The sequence below is a fragment of the Microtus ochrogaster genome, unplaced genomic scaffold, assembly GCF_000317375.1.
Source record: "Microtus ochrogaster isolate Prairie Vole_2 unplaced genomic scaffold, MicOch1.0 UNK21, whole genome shotgun sequence".
In the NCBI taxonomy this organism is placed as follows: Eukaryota; Metazoa; Chordata; class Mammalia; order Rodentia; family Cricetidae; genus Microtus; species Microtus ochrogaster.
The window spans coordinates 4,705,915-4,726,079 of record NW_004949119.1 but is presented as its reverse complement, the minus strand read 5'-3'; the positions used below and the strand labels follow the sequence as shown (position 1 = coordinate 4,726,079).

The window sequence follows — 20,165 nt, the reverse complement described above, 5'->3', positions numbered from 1 at the left end:
AAGAAGGTTAACTTTCAGCCTAATTGCTCAAGCTGAGCATGAAGCAGATAAGAAACATGGAAATAGGGAGCATTTCATTTACTTCTCGAATTTTCATTCTGGATTTTGGCTGCCAGGGCATAACCACGTAGTTGAAGCCGCTGATCTTTCCCAGGCTCTCATTTCTTCTTCAGATCTCAGTGCCGTATTTCTCTCTGTTAACTGACTGATGAGCCATGGCCAGCACTCCTCACAGCACAAGAACAGGACACCCATTTGAAAGAGCTGCATTGTGGATGGAACAACTTCCTGTTGCCGTCCTGTAACCTGAGCCATTACAGGAAGGTGCAGCCCAAAGCCAGCCAAGGAAGCCACTGAGATTGATTCTTCAGCTCCCAGAGTGGTTCAATTTATTAATTTATTAGTTTTCAAAGATCGACTCCTATGAAAACACCTTGTTGGAGACGGTTGTTGGGAAACCCAGTTAGACCTTATTATAGAAAATTAATGAAGTTTTGGGCATGACCCCCTTGAAACATCTTTTTTCCAAAGTAGGAATATATAGACTATAGTGCATATACATATGTCTGTGTATGCTTGTGTAAAAGTCTTTAGACAGTACATTAATCTATCTTAAAAATTAGTATTCTACCACTCAGAGATAATTGCTACTGTTCTGCTATAAACATTGTAGACATTTTCATATGCCCCTATAACATAAAACCAGAGAGAACTTTCAACGATAAAAATCAAAGGATGGGATAGATGACTCAATGATTTAAGAGTACTTGCTACCCTCCCAGGGGACTTGAGTTCAGTTTCCAGTAACCACATTGGGTGGCTTACAACCACCCTTAACTCCAGAAGATCTGATGCCTCCTTCTGACCTCCATTGGTACCCACATTCACATGGCATTTACTCATGCACACACACGCACACACACATGCACACACACATACACACATGCACACGCACACACACACACACATACACGCACATACAGACACACACATGCACACGCACATACACACACACACACAAGAATATAGAAATCTCATCAGGATTCCTCATTGCTTTTTAAAATTTCATGTTACCTGCTTTATTTGTAATTTTTCATGAATAAAATGTATATGCATATGATTATGATATAAAAACATGTTTCAATAGTGGCACAAACCCACAACTCCATGACTTTGTCTTGCCTGTTTAAATACTTTATTGTGGATGTATGAAATGGAAGCCCGGCATAGAAGTCTATGGTTTCAGGAACTGTGAAAACACCTGCAAAATCGCTCTCCAGAAATTTGCATCAGTTGCTAACTTGTCCCCCATGATTGTGGTTGGGTCCTAGATCCCCACAGCTTTAGAAGTCATGAGGGTGCAAAGCAAAGCAAGGGGCTAGAGATGTATCTTAGCCAGAGCTTTTGCCAGAGTCATGAAGACCCAGGTTTAGATCCAGGACTCACCTAACAAGCTGCGTATTTACAAAGGCCTGGTGACCCCAGCTCCACAATATCCAGCATCCTCTTCTGGAGTACCTACCCCCCACACACATACGTCCATACTCTCATCCAGACGCAGGAAGACTCACACGCACACAGTCTCACATAGTCCCTCTCTAACATACACACACATGCAATGAAACTTTTTTTTTTTTTTGAGAGCAAAGCAGTGCTTTGAAGGAAATCTACTGAACCAGTACCTTTGCGGTCATGGAAGCATAATGGGGATTCTGTGGGTCTGCTCCCAGCTGCCGAGAAGATCATCCACGAGGAAGGTCATTGTGTCGCTAGTGCATTTATATGTTTAAGGCTGTCAGTCCAGGTCCCCTCTGTCAGTTTGTGGCTATATTTTAAACCCTCTTGCTGTGCCTTTTTTCTTAGATTGAGGAAGACACGTGGCAGAAATACTACTTGGAAGGAGTCTCCAATGAAATGTACACAGAGTATCTCTCCAGTGCCTTCGTGGGGCTGTCCTTCCCTACTGTTTGTGAGTAAGTGACTGTTGACCCGATGCTCTTTGCCTCTCAGGGGTGTTTACTGTGTCTGTAAGGACAGCCTCAGCCTCTGCTTGCTCTGGTCGGGACACTTGGCTGTCCCCGAGGGCTCCTCTGCTCTCAGGCCTGCGTGTCTGTGGACAGGAAAGCAGGTCCTGGCAAGGTCCTGCCTTCTAGTGCTACGCTGGCTCTTATTTATCCTCTAGGTCCAAAAATCTTGAGATTGAAGCCCTGATTTGTACAAACTTAGAGTTTGTGCAGCTCGCCTGTACATCTTCTGTAACCCCACTGTGAGACAGAAGTCTCGGAAAGGTGGCGTGAACTCAGGTGGTCCTTGGTTTACTTTGTTTCACTTATTTAGTTTTCTATTTATTTATGGTGATAAAGTTTGAACCCAGGGCTTTACCTTCAGCACCTATCTGCTTTTAATACAGAGAAAAGTCAAATCTTGCCTGTTCCAGGACAAAGGATTTTTAATCTCCCTTCTAATTAAGTCCTTGATATATAGACATCCAAAGTGCTTTTGCTATTTACGAAGGAACTATGCTGCCAAGTGCACAGAAGGTCCTTGAAAAGGTCCTGCACACAGCTGCCAGGCTCAAATAGGATGACTCGGAACTGGTTCCCAGGGCACCTGCAGTAGGTCATACCCTGAACCCCTGGAAGATCAGGAATTCCAGTGTCCATCTTGAGGCACACCAGTACCCCCAGACTCACTACTTAGACTCTCTAGACCAAAATAATATCAAACAAGGGTCATGTTCCCCACATACTCTGAAAGCGGTGGACCTCTAAGCCTGACCTACTAGTATCTGACTCCGTAGCAAAGGTCAATAAATGGTATCACCGATGAAAACTGGGGAGAAACAGGCGAATCCAGGCTGAGGGAGAAAGAGCCCCTTACTAGCCAAGCCTATCACCTGGGATTCTAGAGCTGGAAATCTAACGGTGCTGAGTCAAAACTGAGAGCCCTTCATAGTAAAAAATACCCAGGGTCTTTGGGACTCCTGTTCTGCTTTGTATGCAGGAGGGAGGGGTGGGGACTCCTGCCAGGGAGTACGGCAGGTGTTCTCTGCCAGTCTCCAGGCCCAAACCCCCAAGCACTCCAAAATGGTTTGGTTGTTAACAGAAATTTCTTGCCCTGTCCCTAAGCGATAGTTTAGATGCTAAATGAACTGGAAAAGTGAATAGGTAATTGATTTGGAAGAAGTTCTTTTCTAGAAATGGAAACCCTGGTGTAACTCCCGTGAGCACCTTTCCCTGCAAGCAATGTCTCTTTGGAAGTTAACGGTCCCGAGATGCTGGGAGGGTATCGTCCCTGTAGCTCAGCCTGCTTTGTATAGACAGTCTAGAGAAGTCAGAATATCCAGGGAACACACCAGGGCTCTTTAAGAGTGCCCTTGAAGCCCTCTGGGGTCAGTACAGGGGTGGTCAGGTCATCAAGGCAGAATTGTCAGCGGAGTGGGGCCCTGTGATGTTCCAGATGCCAGCTGGGAAGTTCCGAAGCCCCTTTACTGGGCCACTGATTTTTCCAGGTTTAACTGGTGTTAAACCTGCCAGGTGCACTCCCTGGGAAGCTGTCTGGCTCTTGTAGCTTTTGACCTTTTTCTTCCTTTTCCGCTGGGGGAAAAAGTCAGTTCTTTTAAAGACTAAGGGTGAGGATTGTCCCCCTAAGAAGTTATAACTGGGGTAGCACTGGACCCAGGGACTTGGTATTCTTTAATTTGCTTAAAGCTCGTTGCTGGTATTTCTGGACCACATTATTTCACAAAACCAAACAAAGCAAAACCTGGCTCTCCGAACTCTCTTTAAAATCAGAGTTGGCCACATCGGATCCATGTTTCTGCCTTCCACTTGCTTTAATGAAAGGGCGCTGTAAACTTTCTCTAAGTCAGCTTAGAGTGACACTAACAGCCCAGGTCAGCTCTACCATCTTGCAGCCATGGAACTCCTTCAGCCTTTAGTGCCAGCTCAGGAGTCAGGCAAATAGCAGCTGCGTCACCCAGCTACAGCCTCTAGGGGGAGCCGTCCTCGCCTGTCATCTTTAAAAGGACTGACTTTTTTCCCCTGTGGCAGAGGAAGAGGAGGTGGGAAAGCTAGGTGTGCCCAGGCAGCTTCTGAGGGTGCTCTCCTGTCAGGCAAGGCACGAGTAAATATGAACTATTTCCCTTGATTGATTTTCGTCTTTAGAGCATGCTCTAATGAGGGAAAAGATCTCTTAGACGTATCTCGTTGTCAGTGAATTTAGTATTTGTTCAGTAAAGCTTTTGAATGAAAAAAAAAAAAAGCAACTTCTGATGTGAGTGAGAATGTGTTCAGCCTGGTGCTATTATTCCTTTAATGCAGCAATTCGGCAGAGGTGGAACCAATCAATAAAGAAAGGACATTTAATGAGATTTAGGAACAACCCAAAACATTGAAGCTCTCTTCAAGCATTTGATTATCTTGAGGCTTAATTATCTGTGTTTTCTACTTTAAATTAAAGAAAAGCCATAACTCAACGTTACCAGCAGTTTAATGATAACACTCTTCAATTCAGGTTAATTAAAGCGCAGCTGTAATTAGAGTGTAGCGTTGTATATCACTAGGCTGCCGCGTAAGTATTTTCATTACTGTAAGAATTGGCTATTCAATTTCAAGATGGCATAAAGGACACCCAAATATATCTTAAGCCAGTTTGTGGAGACGGGAAAGAATCAGAAAATAGTGTGGGTATAATAAAGCACAGGTAAATATGCATATCTTCAGAGCAGTCTCCATGGTTATGTACCTCACCAAAACAGCACGGCAGCAATGATGCTGCGAGGCATGGGAAGAAATGGTGTGCCCTTTCCCGGGCTGGCAGCAGCATGCCACCCAGCAGGGGGGACTGGTACAACCCAGAGCTTTCTCAGAAGTGAGGCAGAGCAGGCCCATGAAGACAGAAGGTGGCAGATACCCAGGTGAACTGAAGGTCTTCTCTGAGGAAAACAGAAAGGCTGGTGCAGTGCGGGAGAGGCAGAGGGAGGCCTCCAAAGCCACTGCCGTCAGGAGATCCTAGCCATGGTGTCAGCTTTTTGCTTCTACCCTGTGTGTGACCAAAGCTGGGACATTATTCCCAAGCCAGAATCTAATTGAGACAAAATGAGCAATTGTATGCAGCCATTGGGTGCATTCATCTGTATTTTCTCCCAGATACACAAAATAATGGAGTGATGTTTATAACGACAAGGCAAGGGGTGTCAGCATAATATAAACATCTCATTCTGTGTGCAAGAGACCCCTTACCTTGAAACTTTGAGAATCAGGGGACCTGGGTGCGCCTTTCCAAAACAACTTAGAAAACAAATGACAGCACCCGGGTTCCAAGGGTAGCCCAAGGGGGATCCAAGCTGTTCTCATGCAACTGAGAGCATCCTGGAGTAAGTGACAGTTGAAGGCTGACTCATTCATGCTTTTGTGGGAAACATAAAATGAAGTCTATGTTTCATCTCCAGTTGTTAAATCTGGAGTAAGGCTTAAAAAATATACATTAATTTTTTTTTTTAATGAGCAAGTGGAATCCGAGGACATAAAACTGCCCCATCCTTCCTGCACAGCACCCCATGCTCTGGGCTGATAGCCTGTGTGTTCTGCTTTGAGCCCATCATTCAGGCAAATCAGAGACTCACAGATGGTCACATCTTTTAAGCTTATGTTAAGATCTGAACCTTTGGAGCTGGAGAGGTGGCTCAGCAGCTAGGCTGAGAATGTTTGCTCCTCTTGCAGAAGACCAGAGTTCAGACCTCAGCATCCACTAGGGCAGCTCAGAACCATCTCTAAATCCAGCTCCAGGGAGTCTCATGCCTGCTTCTTTCTTGGTTGGTACCCACACCCATATGCCTACACACACACACACACACACACACACACACACGCACGCACGCACACACACACACACATGCACACACACAAATTTTAAAAAAAATCAGGACTTTTGCATTAACTTTGTTTTTAGCAGCAGCTTGGGTTGTGATACCAGCACGCATCTGCTTCCCTTTCTTCGTGTTCCCCTCCTTCCTATTAAGTGCTTGTGAAGGCGGGGCTGGCCAGTGTCAAGCGTACAGGAAGGCTAGGATTGTGAAGCCACATTTGCCCTTATAGGATCTTATTCTTGAGCGGTTCACAGAACATGACATTACAATGTATAGACTGAAGTCACAGGAAGTGAGGTCAGAGCCGCAGGTCAGCCACTTCCTGTCTGTGTACTTTTCCTGTGATCTTATCAGATGTCTGGCCTTACACTTAGTGCAATTAATGAGAATCCTCATCTCTCAGTACATGTTCCTTATCTATCCTATCTCTCAATTCTGCATCCTCTTCTGCCCCCAATCCCATCAAATGTAAGCAGGAAGAAAGGGAGGGGGGAGGGCAGACACTGTAGCAGTTCCAGTTTCTTTTTACTTTTAGTGATTAGTAAATTCTTTGATTATTAGTCTCAAGTCACTAGGACAAAAATATAATGAATTAAAATATTTTTAACAATGTGTTTAGCTTGTTGCCCTATATTTTTTTCTTTTATCCTAATTGATTTTTATTGAGCTCTACATTTTTGTCTGCTACCCTTCCTTCTTCTCCCCTCCCATTCAACCCTCTCCCATGGTCCCCATAGTCCCAATTTCCTTAAGAGATCTTGTCCTTTTCTACTTCCTGTGTAGATTAGATCAATATATGTCTCTCTTAGGGTCTTCATTGCTGTCTAGGTCCTCTGGGATTGTGAATTGTAGGCTGGTTTTCTTTGCTTTATGTCTAAAACCACTTATGAATGAGTACACTTAATATTTGTCTTTCTAGGTCTAGTTACCTCACTTAATATGATGTTTTCTAGCTCCATCCTTTTGCCTGAAAATGTCAAGATGTCATTATTTTTTCAGCTGTGTAGTACTCCATTGTGTAAATGTACCACATTTTCTTTATCCATTCTTCGGTTGAGGACATTTAGGTTAGTTTCCAGGTTCTGGCTATGACCAACAATGCTGCTATGAATTAACTGAGCACATGTTTTTGTGGTACAATTGAGCATCCTTTGAGTATATACCCCAAAGTGGTATTGTTGGGTCTTGAGGAAGGTTGTTTCATAATTTTCTGAGAAATCACCATACTGATATCCAAAGGGGCTGTACTAATTTGCACTCCACCAACAATGCAGAAGTGTTCCCTTTACCCTCTATCCTGTTCAGTATAAGTTGTCATCAGTGTTTTTGATCTTGTTGTTGCTTTAGATTTGAGTAACTATGAAACATGGAAACTTAATAAAAAATTCTTTTGAATACCAAGTAAAGAATTTGTTTTTCCTTTAGTGCTCTCTTCAGAGTTTGAAACTGGACTGAGGGAGCTAATGTCCATCCTATGGAAGCTATAGTGCTCATATGTGCTTGCAGAATGTGCAGCTGGAATGCAGGCGTTATGCTCTTGGAGAGTCTTCCTGTGGACTAAGGAAGGACTCCTGGAAAAGATACCTTCTTATGTGAGCAGATCCTCTAAGAAACTTGGGTTCAGGAAGAGGGTCAAAGTCAAGTCCCAGGAATCAGAAAACCTGGATCATCCAGTACCATAGGGAGCTTTCTCCATACACATGCTCTGTTGAGGTTTCCTAACAAGAACCCTGTAGATGCAGGAAAGGGCACATCAGTTATAGTGTGATATGTGGTGCTTTGAGGGGCAATAGTGATAGTAGTTTCATTATGAGAGCTAGCAAAGGTGAAGATGCCCAGGTAGGTGGGGTGGGAGAAGAAGGTGGGGTGGGCAGAGCCACCCAGAAGAAAGTAGATTCAGCAATCAGATTGGCAAGAACACAGAGTTCCAGGTCCCGAGTCTCACAGCGAATCTATTAGTCAGTCATTCATCACTTGCAAAACATAAAAACTTAATTGTACGAGGTTTTACAGCTCAGAGGGGAGGAGGACAAGAGGTGTATTTAAAATACAACGTGTCTCTCTGTCGCTCGGGATGCTGATGGAGGTGCTGAGTGTTTAGTACCCGGGTAACCTGAAGGCAGCAGCGGGCAGTGTGGAAGGGTCGTCAGGCCCAAGCCCAGCTGCAAAGTGTGGAGACACTGTGCTGCCTTCAGGCGACGGAGAAGACTCCAAGGAGGGAGACTAATTTTCTCATGTATCCACCTGCCTCCTTGTTCCTGGAATTCAGAAAACTGGACTCTTCCCATGTCATCTTGCAAGGACAGATCTTTCAAAAGTCACACGAGGAAAGTTAAGATTGGCACAGCTCAGACAGAGGACAGAGACAGGCCTCTTGCCCAGTTGAGTTCTCTGATTCCATTGATTGTGTACAAAAGATCTTCCAATCTCAAAGTATGAGGGGGGCCAGATAAGCCCACTTGTTCCATGGTAAACTCCTGTAGCCTGACGCCAGAAAGGCACGTGCCTACAGAACTTATGTAAAAACTTAAATTGCATCTTTTAAAAAATATATATATTTTCTGCTGGTCACTGGTGGCCCATGCTTTAATTCCAGCACTCGGGACTCAGAGGCAGGTGGATCTCTGTGTTTGAGACCAGCCTGGTCTTCAGAGCGAGTTCCAGAACAGCTAAGGCCACACAGAGAAACCCTGTCTCAGGAAAAAAAAAGTTCAGAGATGGCTCTATCTAGTCTCTTATGTTGGGAGTTTTGTAAATAGGGCTGAACACATATGAACATATATGATGTGAGTGTAATAACTACTCCTGCTACAGGAACTGACAAGGTGGTATGTAGTTCTTTCTGTACCAGCAGATAAACCACTAGCAATAAGCCACAGAAAAACCCTCAAGCAAGGTTTTAGAGGCTGATGCAGATTCAGAATTCTGGACAGGGGGAAAGGCCAGTCATTGGGCTGGAGATTCAGTTAGAACTGGGGTGGTTGCTAGGGTCTCACCTGACTTCTGAATGTTGAGAGCAAGCACACACCCTATGTTGTATGTCTCAGGAAAGAATGATAGTCAAACTTCACACAAAGGGCATTTGCTAGTACTAAAAATACTAACTGCCCACCTCAGAGAATTAAATTATTTTGACGATTAAATGTCTTAGGATCTTCTAGGGAGGAAAGACACTGTGTGTGTGTGAGACAGAGAGAGGAAGGGGCATGCATGGATGTACATGTATTTGAGAGTGGGTGTATCCTGAAAACTTCCCCATTGACCCTTATCAAAGCTATGAAAAAATGAGGTCTAGCATCATCCCCCCTTGTAGTGATGAGGCCAGCAGGCCTGCTTTTCATCACGCCCGGCTCCCACACGGCTAGCTTAGCCCTGGAATAATTACATGGAAACTGTATTCATTTAAACACTGCCTGGCCCATTATTTCTAGCCTCATATTGGCTAACTCTCACATCTTGATTAACCCATTTCTGTTAAATCTGTGTAGCACCACGAGGCTGTGGCTTACTGGGAAAGATCCTAACCTATGTATGTCTTGGGCTGGAGATTCATGGCGTCTGCCTGACTCTGCTTTCTTCCTCCCAGAATTCTGTTGTGTCTACTCTACCCACTTAAGGGCTGGCCTATCAAAAGGCCAAGGCAGTTTCTTTATTAACCAATGAAAGTAACACATAGACAGATGACCCTCCTACATCACCCTCTAACAGCTCAAATTCTTCTATTTTCTTGGTGTTCAGTCTTATAAGTCTTTAATATATATACATGTATATTATTTATATATAATATATAATATTTATATATAATATATGTTATATATATTAGACATTATCATGTTCAGAAACTATTTTTTTCCAATTAAAGTTGAATATGGTTATTTCCCCTCTAGCCCCTTGATCCTAAAACCCCTGTTTCCCAGTCCACAGTATTTGAATTGCTTCTAGTGTTATTATGGCAGTTATCCTGAAGTCCTGGAGCCTCTGGGCAGCTGGAGGGGGCTGGTACTTTTGGGGAAAGCTGGCTTTAGAAGGCTTGATGGATTTCGACAGCTTAGAAACTGTTTTTCTTTTGTCTGCCACTTTCCTGGTGGCAGAGTCCTTTGCTCTAAGCCCCAGCTTTGCATCCACTTTGTAAGCACACTGGAAGGTGCAAACTCTATGACAGGTTTCCATGCTTAATTCACACCAGCAAGTAATCCTTCCAGTCAAGGGGGCAGATTTAATGATAGGGACAATTTATTTCTCTCTGGGTAGTTAGAGACAGCTGGACTCTAATTCTTAAGAGTCTTTGTTCAGGAACATCTGGGTTGAAAATGCTATAGTTAACAGATGATGTCGGCAATAAAAGGAAGGGGGCTTTGTATAATGGCATAGTCAAATTTGGTAGGCCTCTACTTAATAATTATAAGGAAAGCAATCTAACTTGTTATTACAACAGTTTTATTGCCGATTGCTGGTTTAAGACCTTTTTGTGACAAGTGGCATTTTCCCCCCTCTTAGAAGGGGAAAAAAGAACATTTCTATTTCCTTGTAATTTTTGCAACTAGTGACAACTTCCCACATTGGACATATTGGGAAATTTCATTTTAGAAACCAAGAATTAGATTCTCGCTAAGTTAGGGCTGGATTTGTCTTGTTTACTATACTGTGAAGGCTTTCTGGCTTTTTTCTCTTTTGTTCTTCACTAACCCTGATTGTGCTTCCTGATTCTATACCTGTTCTGTATACATAGTAATCCAACAAGCTGAGCAAAGCCAGAGGAATGAAGATCGTGCCTAGATAAGGCTAAGCCAGGAAGGAATGGGCACTGTGGCACAGTGGAGAAGGGGTAACCCTTGGAGGAGTTCCTTTTAACTAAATAAAGGATGGCTCCAGTGTGACCAGATTTGAATACTGAGAAGCCAGATCCTTTGAAGGAATACTATGTTGTTCAAACAGTATGGGTCAAGTTTGTGTTGGGCTTTGCTGGGCTTTCTTTGCACCACACATTAAATGGAGACTGCCTTTTACTTTTTTTTTTTAATGCAAAAGCTATTTGAATGTAAAGTCCATTCTACTTTACCAAACGAAAATAATTTGAGTTAGTATTCAACCAAAGGACATCAGTTTTGGATTGTCTGCAAACACATTCTTAGGCATGTACCCTCCTGTAACACAGAATCTAGAAGAACCCAAGAAAAAATGACTCTCTGTATCTTCAAATAAGATTCGCATCTTGGCCTAATGGTTGGTAGGCAAATGTTAGATTCCCAGAACTTATCATGATTATTATCTATTATTATTTCCATTTGTGTCTTCCCCAGTCTGTTGGCATCTAATCTAACAAGCAAGACAAAAAGCATCTTATTTCAGGATTCTGCACTCACGTCTCACGCTCTGTTCGTTCTCTATTTTGTTTTCCTCTTCATTGTTCTAGCCTCTCCTGTGAATCTCCTGTCTCTTCATCCGGTTTGCTTCATGCAGCCTTCATCAAAAGCTTGTTCTTTACACTCCCGGAATGCCAGGGAGGCAAACATGTGCCCTATCTACTAGAGACGTTTAGCACATAGAGGGGGGTGAACATAAAATTACCTTATTAGCTCCCTTTCTTGCTTATGTAGGCTTGACTTCAACCACCACCTTTGGACCTCTCTGATCCCACTCCACACCTCTCATATCTTTAGACCAAAGGATGTTACTGCTCTCTGTAGCAGGATCTAGCAAAAATGTGTGATCTGAACACTCAGAGAACCATACTTCTCTTTGTGGATTAATTGATGGTTTGTCAGTGTGGTTTGCAAATATTGAAAAGATACTTGTTTGAGCAATATTTAAAACATAGATAAGTATAAAGAGGCAGGCAGATGGGAGGGGGGAAGCTGAGCAGAAGCAAGAAGTGGGCACTGGGGGACATTGGAGAATGTGTACCTCTCAAGGAGTCCCTTTTAGCTATATGAAAGATGGCTCCAGTGTGACCACATTTGATTTACCAGGGAAAACTGAAAATCCAGATCTTTTTTAAAATATGAAATTGCATGTTGGTGTCTGTTTCTAGTTTTTTAAGGAATACTGTGTGGTCAGACAGTATTGGCCAACTGCATGCTCAGCTCCCCTGGGTTTTCTCTGCTCATAGAGGAGTGGCAACACCATATATATTACATGGCAACTACATCTCTACTTATTTCTTTAATGCAGAAGCCATTTGACATTGAGCTTGTAGATTTTCCCTCCTTGGACTTCAGTTAATCTTCTATTTAAGAAGGGGATGAGGTGCTAGAGAGATGGCATGTCTTGTAGAAGACCTGGGTTCAATCCCCAGCACCCATATGACAGTTTATAACCATCTGTCGCACAGTGCACAAGATTGCTGGGTGATGACCTTCCTGCCTGAGGAAAGTCCTTGATTCTTAAACCCAGCAGGGTAAATGGCACTGTGGCAACTAAGAGTAAACACATTCACCCTACTGCATTTGATCTTAGTCAAAATGAGACAATGAAATAAACACTTACTAGGAGCCACTCTTCCTTTCCCGCCAGTAGGGTTAAATCTGTACAAGCAGTTAAGAGCTTCGATCCCGCAAACTATGAGAACCCTAAATAAAAATGGCAGTTCTCCACAGGACACCAACAAATTAATTCTGAGTGATCTCTGCTGAGATCAGATATGTTTTGGCTACTATTTACATTCAATAGTGTGTGCTTGATCCAGTAATTTGCTTCAACAACTAATGCATAGGTTATATAATAGTTTAACAACAACAACAACAACAAAAGAACCGATTTAAACTCCAGGAAGAAGAGCAGCACAAGAAGGTAATTACGTTCTATGGAACATAAACTAAGACAGTTTTCCTTGCTGGGGTTGGTAATACTTGGGTTGGTGCTTCAGAACTGTTCTACACAATCACCTCAAAGTCCAGGTCATTAGACTCCTGACAGGAAGCAGAAAGCCTTCAAATCAATTGTAAGGAGAGCCCAGATACCCTCGTATGGAATTGCTCTTCTGAAATCCCGACTGTCTGTGTGGATGGTAATACCAAGGAGCCCCATCTCCCATGCAAGAAAAAGCAGTTGGTGTTATTCCCTAAAGAGAATGGGAGGCTCTCACTGTTCACCAGCACTTTCCTTGCTAGCCACACATCTTTATGCCTAACCTATCTTATTATGTCAGTTCCTCACTTGAAACCAACCACAGGGGCTGAGGAGCTGGCAAAGTCCACACTGTGCAAGCATGAGGACCAACCCCCAGGATCCATGGAGAAAGGCAGGTGTGGGCATATGCATTTGTAATCCGAGTGCTGGGGAGTACGAGGGAGGGATATCCCTGAAGCAGACTAGCCAGATAGCCTGGAAGAATTGATCTCCCGTAAGAGACCTGTCTCAAAAAACAAGGTCTGAGCAGCAGTACTCAGGGTTGAGCCTTGGCTTCCACAATGTGCACGCGCACCCCTCACCTGCATGTATCCACACACAAAGTCACATCAACTCCATGTCTTCCATTCGCTTAGAATAAGCAGCACATGCCTTGTTGGGGCAAGCAGAGTCCTCATGACCTTTCACCCCACCTTGCTCTCTGACCCACCCATGGCTTGTCTTGACTTGCTCTTCCAGTGCCGGCTCTGCAGGCTCTGTGTCTGGTTCTGAATCATTCAGACCTTTTTTATGACTCAGGACTTTTGTTCTTGCCATTTCTATCCCCCAGAGATCCCTTTCTCCTTGCCCTCTCCTTCCTCCTCAGTGCTCTCTGCATCTTCAGGATGGTCCTCCTGGACTATTACAAATTCACACACTTATTTTCCCCTCAGTTACTATTTATCCTCACAAGTGGTTTTATTTCTACATAGGATTTGTCAAGATCTAGAAATTTATTATTGATTCCCTTATATATTGGCTTAAAATTGTACTTTCCCTGAAAGCACACTTCACAGGAGGGGAAGATGTCTCTCCCTCTAGGTCAGTTAGAAGCCTAATACTTAACCACTGGATGGGTTGTGTGGGCGTTCTGGGTCTTAACTTTACCACCAGTCAAATAGAAGGATGGTATCTCCCATTGAGGAAGGTGGTAAGAAATAAGTAGAGCCACCTAGGCCTTAGCTAGGACCTCATCCCTCATCCCCATCCCCTTTACAATCCTGAAACTAAATAACCAGGGTTCATTTTTCATCATCACTTGAGCAATGTTTCATTATTTAATATCTCCTAGAATATATGATTTAATGCTTATTGTAGAAACATGTGATACATAATATATGTGGTTCATTTTTTTCTTTGTGTGAGCTCTTATCTCTTTAAATAGTCAATGACCATCTTAATCTAAATTTTACTACGTTATTTTCAATGTTTTATCTTACTCTTTGTGACTCTAACACGTTAAAACAGTTCTCAGAATTCATTTTGGATTTGGCAGCCTTACACTCCACTGTACCGTTCTTCATTTAACCTTTGCCTTTGAGTTTTCTACTCCACATGACTAGCACTACCTGAATCTCTTTGTGCACAAGCATGTTGTGACACCTCTTTTTATGTTCTTGGAGCTGAGACACAGTGAGTAGGATTCATCTGTTTATGGAGGCCCTCTGTGTTAGTGGCTCCGTTTGCTGTGCACTATGGGGGGAATTCCAAACACTTTGAAGACTTGCCTGTGGCCAAGGAGAGAATGGGAAGCAGCCACAGCCAGCATAAACTTAGCTAGGAGCTAAATGACGTGGATACAGGCAAGGTGCTGGCGAGGTTTGAAAAATAAAATCTATAAAGAGAGCAATAGCTAGAATATTGCTTGGAGCTGGTGATTAGACTGGCTGTGGCCTGGGCAAGTGGTTTGGAAGAGAAGAGAAGATACTGGGGTGCAGAGGGTGCACAAGAGTGAAGGTGGGGAGGCAGGAACAAGCCAACAGAGAGCAGTCTGGTCTGCCGCCCAGAGCCCTGCGCAGAGGAGGTGAGGCAGCCTGGATAGAACCAGGAGTGAGAAAGCTGTAGGCATGCGCTGGGCACTTAGATGGAGGCTAAGTATTATTACCGTCATTCCAAGCACATGGGGGGCTGCTCTGAACAACAGTATGAGCCATTTGTACAAAAGGCCGAAATGGAATCCAAATAACAGGTCACACTGCTCCAAGTCTCTTCCTCCCGCTGCAGTTAACATTTTACTATCCGGCTGAGTAACTAATGAATCTGGCCGCTGTAAATCCCCAGGCACAAATCTCTGCTTGGGGTCTGTGTCTAGACATCCAGACCAGAGCCCAATTTGCACTTTGAACATCCAGTCCCTTATCACCTGTGGGAAATCAGCTTTAATGGGGAAGATGTGGAGGTGTCATTTTACTGACCCTGCCTTTGGCACCTGGGGGTAGACTGAGGGCTCCCTGGATAATGGCTGCATTAAGGGACTGGAAGTTCCAGAAGGGGTTTGTTATGAGACTCCGCTGTTCACAGTCATTGACTGGGAGGCCTCTCTGTCTCATTGCAGGCTGTGCTTTGTGAAGCTGAAACTCCTGATGATAGCCATTGAGTACAAGTCTGCCAACCGGGAGAGCCGGTAAGTTGACGTTCATGTAGTGTTTATCCCGGGAGGGGTCCGTCCACTTCCTCTTTCTCGCTTTATGAATTATTTGCTTGGAACCCAGTGCAGCACCTCCAGAATCCTGCGAAACATTTCAAGACACTGCAGCTTCTATTTCAGACCAGCTTGTCACCCCATGCTCCACTGGACACCCAGACATTTCTCTGGAAGACAGGAGAGGGTAGCTCCACCCACTATGCTATAGCTACCTTTTACACAAGAAAGCAGGAATGGAAGGAATCTCTCTTGAAGTTCTTTTTACTGCTGTAAGCAGAAAGCAGGTGGCCTCAGGCCTTCTTTCCAGCAGCCTGGTGGAGCAGTAATGGGAGGGGCCAGCTCTCTCAGTAGCCGATCTGTATGTAAGCAGCCTATTGTGGACCATATGTGTTTCTCCCACTGCAGCCATAGCCAGGTGGCAGAATACCAGCTTCATGTAATTTAGCCAGAAGAGAAGAGCTCTGAGGCAGGAGCTCTCATTATTTATTTATTTTTTACTTAATGATGTGCAAATCAGACCAGTGAGGGACAAGGTCTGGTTGAAATAGATAACATTCCAGTTGATAACATGACCTTACTGCTGGTTGGTGGCAGCAATGTCTGAGCAGGAATCTGGTACTGGTGGTGGGAGGTCCTAGGTGCCTCGTTGATAACACAGATAATCTTGGATCCTCAATTCTTACTCATAGTTTGGGGAGAAAGATAGCTGGTTAAAAGATAGCCTGACTTTTGTTCTCTGAAACGATGAATCCAGATGCTGTACCTGCTCTAGCAAGGCTTTTGCTCCTACATGTTCACAGGGCCAGAAGGGCAGCCCATCCACCTCAATACACGTCTTTATAACCGAACAGAATGCAGGACAACACTTAAAAAGTTCTACTAGCGTCATTCAAGGAGTTTTGTCAGTCTTGATAAATGACCACACACACACACACACACACACACACACACACACACGCCTATTTCCAAATATGTGTCTGTGACGTAAACAAAAGGAACACTGGATCACAGGCAAGTGGATCCTCTGTTGTCCCTCCCCTTAACTGTCATGTCAGATTGTCCATAGCCAATCTGACCAAATGCCGAGTTACTTTGAAAATCCAAATCAACCAGACACCGGAAGAGAAAATGATGGATTTGGTGTCCTTTTGTAGAACACTGCGGTAGCAATTTCAAAACTATGCATGGAAGGATACATTTTTCTTTTCCTTGTTGACAAAGGGAAGACTATTAAAAGTATTATTTGAGCCCAAGAGAGCCATGGCCATTTGTCTGTCAACAGTTAACGTGGGATTTGCTAGAGTTACCATTAGCCCACCTTTATACTAGCCTTACCTGGATCCATGTGTATGGAGGAAGGACTGTGGGTCCTTGGATTTTTTTTGGAGGGTGGGGTAGGTTGTGAATGGCAATCTTTGTGGATCAGAGGACCTCTCTCTATTGCTTTTGTGCATCTCTCTCCAAACAAACATAAAGGAAAGAAAGGAAAAAAAAAGGAAGGAAGGAAGGAAGCAAGGAAGGAAGGAAGGAAGGAAGGAGGGAGGGAGGGAGGGAGGGAGGGAGGAAAAGGATCGCTGCGTAGGTGGTGTTGAATATTTTCTGGAATGATCTCATGGCAGCACTGAGCCATGAACATCAGCCACTCAGCTCCCACTTACCATCCTTTGGTCCCAGGAAAGAGAGGTGCCACTAGAGGCCAGGCACTATTCTAAGGAAACAGATTTCAGGTCCCAGGAAAACACAGCCTTCTCTTTGACAGGGCCTCTCATTGATTCATAAACCTGAGCTGTTTCCAACAAAGCCATGTCTAGAGATATAGGTTGTGATTTTGTTTTCCCTCCTAGTGCCCCCAGAAAAGGCAAAAAAAGAACTTGTCTGGCTTTGTATTGGCTTTTTGTGTGCAGTTGCCAGCATTAATCCTCAGTGTGGCTTGGTCTCAGTGTGGAAGCACATGAGTGCTGTGGAAAAGGTGTGCTGGAGGGAACGTGGCTCGTACCCCAACAAAACACAAGATGTACTCAACAAAGCGTCTAAGTCCAAAGCGCACTTTTGTTTTTATATCCTTGTGAGAGAACTAGTCCTCATCCTCTCACGTTTTGTAATGGACAAGGTATGGAAATCTAGAGAAGCTGCTTCTCTTCCCACTTCCTACCTCTGACCAATGTTTGAGGTTCTTCTCTGTTGTTGGCTCCACCCATGATCCTGTTTCCATGCTTTGCTGATAAACCTTGTTTTCACATGCATCCTTCAAATGATTTGAAACAAAGGTTTTATTCCTTCCTTCCTCCTGGTGTCAGTCAATTTATTATCAAATTGTTTGATTTGAAATTCTTTTCTTGTCGTTTTGCAGAAGCCGAAAGCGGTATGCATTCTTCGTTAACTTTCCTTCCAACCTCCACCCTCTGTCTTCACCCTAACCACAGGACTAACCATTTGCCAAGAACTCAAGAAGAGAGATTATATATATGGATATATAATCTCATTCCCTTGTCTAGTATATATATATATAGTATATCTATACATATATATATATTATACATATGTATCACCCGTCTCCCACTAGAATACATAAAAGTAGCCTGCTGCTGTCCTTGTTTGATTTGTTGATTCTTTTGGTTGATGCACTAACTTCTTTGCAGGAAAACTAAAATAAATAAGTAAAAAGGTAAACAGAAAGGCATAGATTGTCTTCAATCTTAGCACTAATGATAAAAACAAATAATATTCAACTTGAAAAGGAGACCGTTTCTCTCCAGCCCTCTGTGTCTGTTTCTGTACTGTCCTGATGTTGTCCTGGTATCCATCAGATGCGGGCACCGTTTTGTCTTCATCCCACATCCACATTCCCAGTGACCTTCTCGCCCCTCTGTTGAGTTTCCACTTTGTCAATCAGTTTCTGTCCTTTATCCACAAAACAGAGACCAAGCCCTAGCACCTCGCCCTTTCCTCATTCTTGTTCGGGTTGATTTCATTTTGACTATCTAATTTCTTGAGCAGTTCTCTGTAGAGACTTAAAATGCCAGCACTGAACTGCCCAGCTGTGTATTTGTGTTCTACAATAAGCACTGTTTGTTGGGACAAACTCATGGTTTTCTTTTGCCCCTTGTGTATTTGGCACATTTCTTAGTAGGAAGTATCTCAGCTTTTACCATGTCACTTCATCCTGTTTTGCCGCTGTTTTGTGTTGCATGAAGCATGACTAAATTATTATCAATGGCGTTTTTTGAATTATTTGGATTTGGGGTGATTGTTTTGTTGTTGTTACATTTTTCAGCATAGTTTTTTTTTACAAGGCATTCTCTAAGACAGTACTGTTGAAAAAAGACTGTGACAATGCCGACCTCTTCATGTTCTTCTCTGTGGTTGTAGTCACTGTCATGTGTTTGTGTTTATACTTGTGTGTTTGTGTTGTCTGGGATTCTTTCCAACGTCAGATCTTCTGTTATTTTTTTTTTTAGTAGATGTGAATAAATAGAGGTGGCTTCCTGTCAGTTTGGTATTATTGATATGATCCAACTGCGAGAAGTTATTGCAACACTATGCATCTTCAGAGGTCCACAGTGGTTGCACCTCTGCTGTTGGCTTCTGGCCTGGGGCCCTTTTACTTTGTGGTGAAGGCATGTTGTGATATGGGCATGACTTGTCTTAACGTGTACCAGAGAGTATGGCTTGCTCCCAGAACCACATGTCCAGTGTTATCTTTCCTAGATCAGCTCTCTAGCCTCTCCCACGTAGCTAGTCTTCTTATACTCTACAAATATATGGAAATTTTACTTTTAAGATTATTGATGTGAACTTGGGCTAAATCATATATTGCCAATATTGTTGTGGACCACAGTGATGGTCATTTGAGTCTGACCAGCTGGGAGCAACCTTGATTATGGTGTCTCTGTATGTAAGTGAACTAGGCCTATGCATATTGAAGCATGGAATACACACCTGTGTCTTTTACACATATTCTAATGTAAATGCATGTGTCTAGTTGTGTGGGACTCCAGCAGCACTTATTGTAAAGCCCCGAAGAAATGGAAAGTTCCAGAGAAGTGATGAGGTTTGAGATTTGGGTTTTTTCTAAGCTATGTCGTAACACAACACAAACTGCAGTGCAGTTGAACTTCCTGAGAGGGGACAGAAATTGGTTTGAATCAAGTTCCTGCTGACAGTAATTGTCTATGAACTTGAGTGATCAGAGAGACCTCTTCCCAGTGGTGTGAGTCAGCAGGGCATAGCATGAACTGAGCTCCTCAGTGGTTCTGACTTGCTTACTCTGTTTAATGAAGTCCCATTAGCTTGCTAGACACAACTGTGATCATAGTGTTTCCAAGTATAAACTATACCTTCACAGAAGTGGTGATATTTTCTCAATTGCTTGGGGAATGGTACATGATGCCTCAAGGGGGGGGGAACAAAACTACACACACACACACACACACACACACACACACACACACACACACAAATGCATGCACGCAGTCTATTTGTCCATAGTAGATGAAAGTCTTCTTCAAGGTATCTGTTTCAGTTGAATTACTAGTCATTGGCCATTCCCCCTAACAAAGCTAAGGATTAGGAGGACTGAAGGAAGGATTACTAAATAATTCTGCAGCTGTTGCACCTTAAGTATTGGAGAGAAGAAAAAGAATATTTCTCCCCACCTAGTCCTGATTTTTTTTTTCAATCTGCCGCAAGTTCAAGCATAAGATAGTCAATGTAATGTCTGCCCTAGGGCCCTGATAAAAACATGCCCCATTGGATAGAGCCCAT

The 20,165-nt window shown here is 43.4% G+C and overlaps 1 protein-coding gene across 16 annotated transcripts in view; it reads left to right on the top strand.

Moving 5' to 3' along the window:
• Positions 1–20,165, top strand: part of Kcnma1 (potassium calcium-activated channel subfamily M alpha 1) — a 738,489-nt gene that overhangs the window by 569,344 nt on the left and 148,980 nt on the right. For 9 of the 16 annotated variants that reach the window (XM_026789548.1, XM_005367700.3, XM_013353971.2 and 6 more), the window contains exons 15-17: positions 1,864–1,973; positions 15,312–15,380; positions 17,752–17,763. In XM_026789548.1, coding sequence (XP_026645349.1) covers positions 1,864–1,973; positions 15,312–15,380; positions 17,752–17,763 — 191 coding nt within the window. The remainder of the gene's footprint in view (positions 1–1,863; positions 1,974–15,311; positions 15,381–17,751; positions 17,764–20,165) is intronic. The other 7 variants (XM_026789554.1, XM_005367704.3, XM_005367703.3 and 4 more) reach the window with 1 other exon arrangement.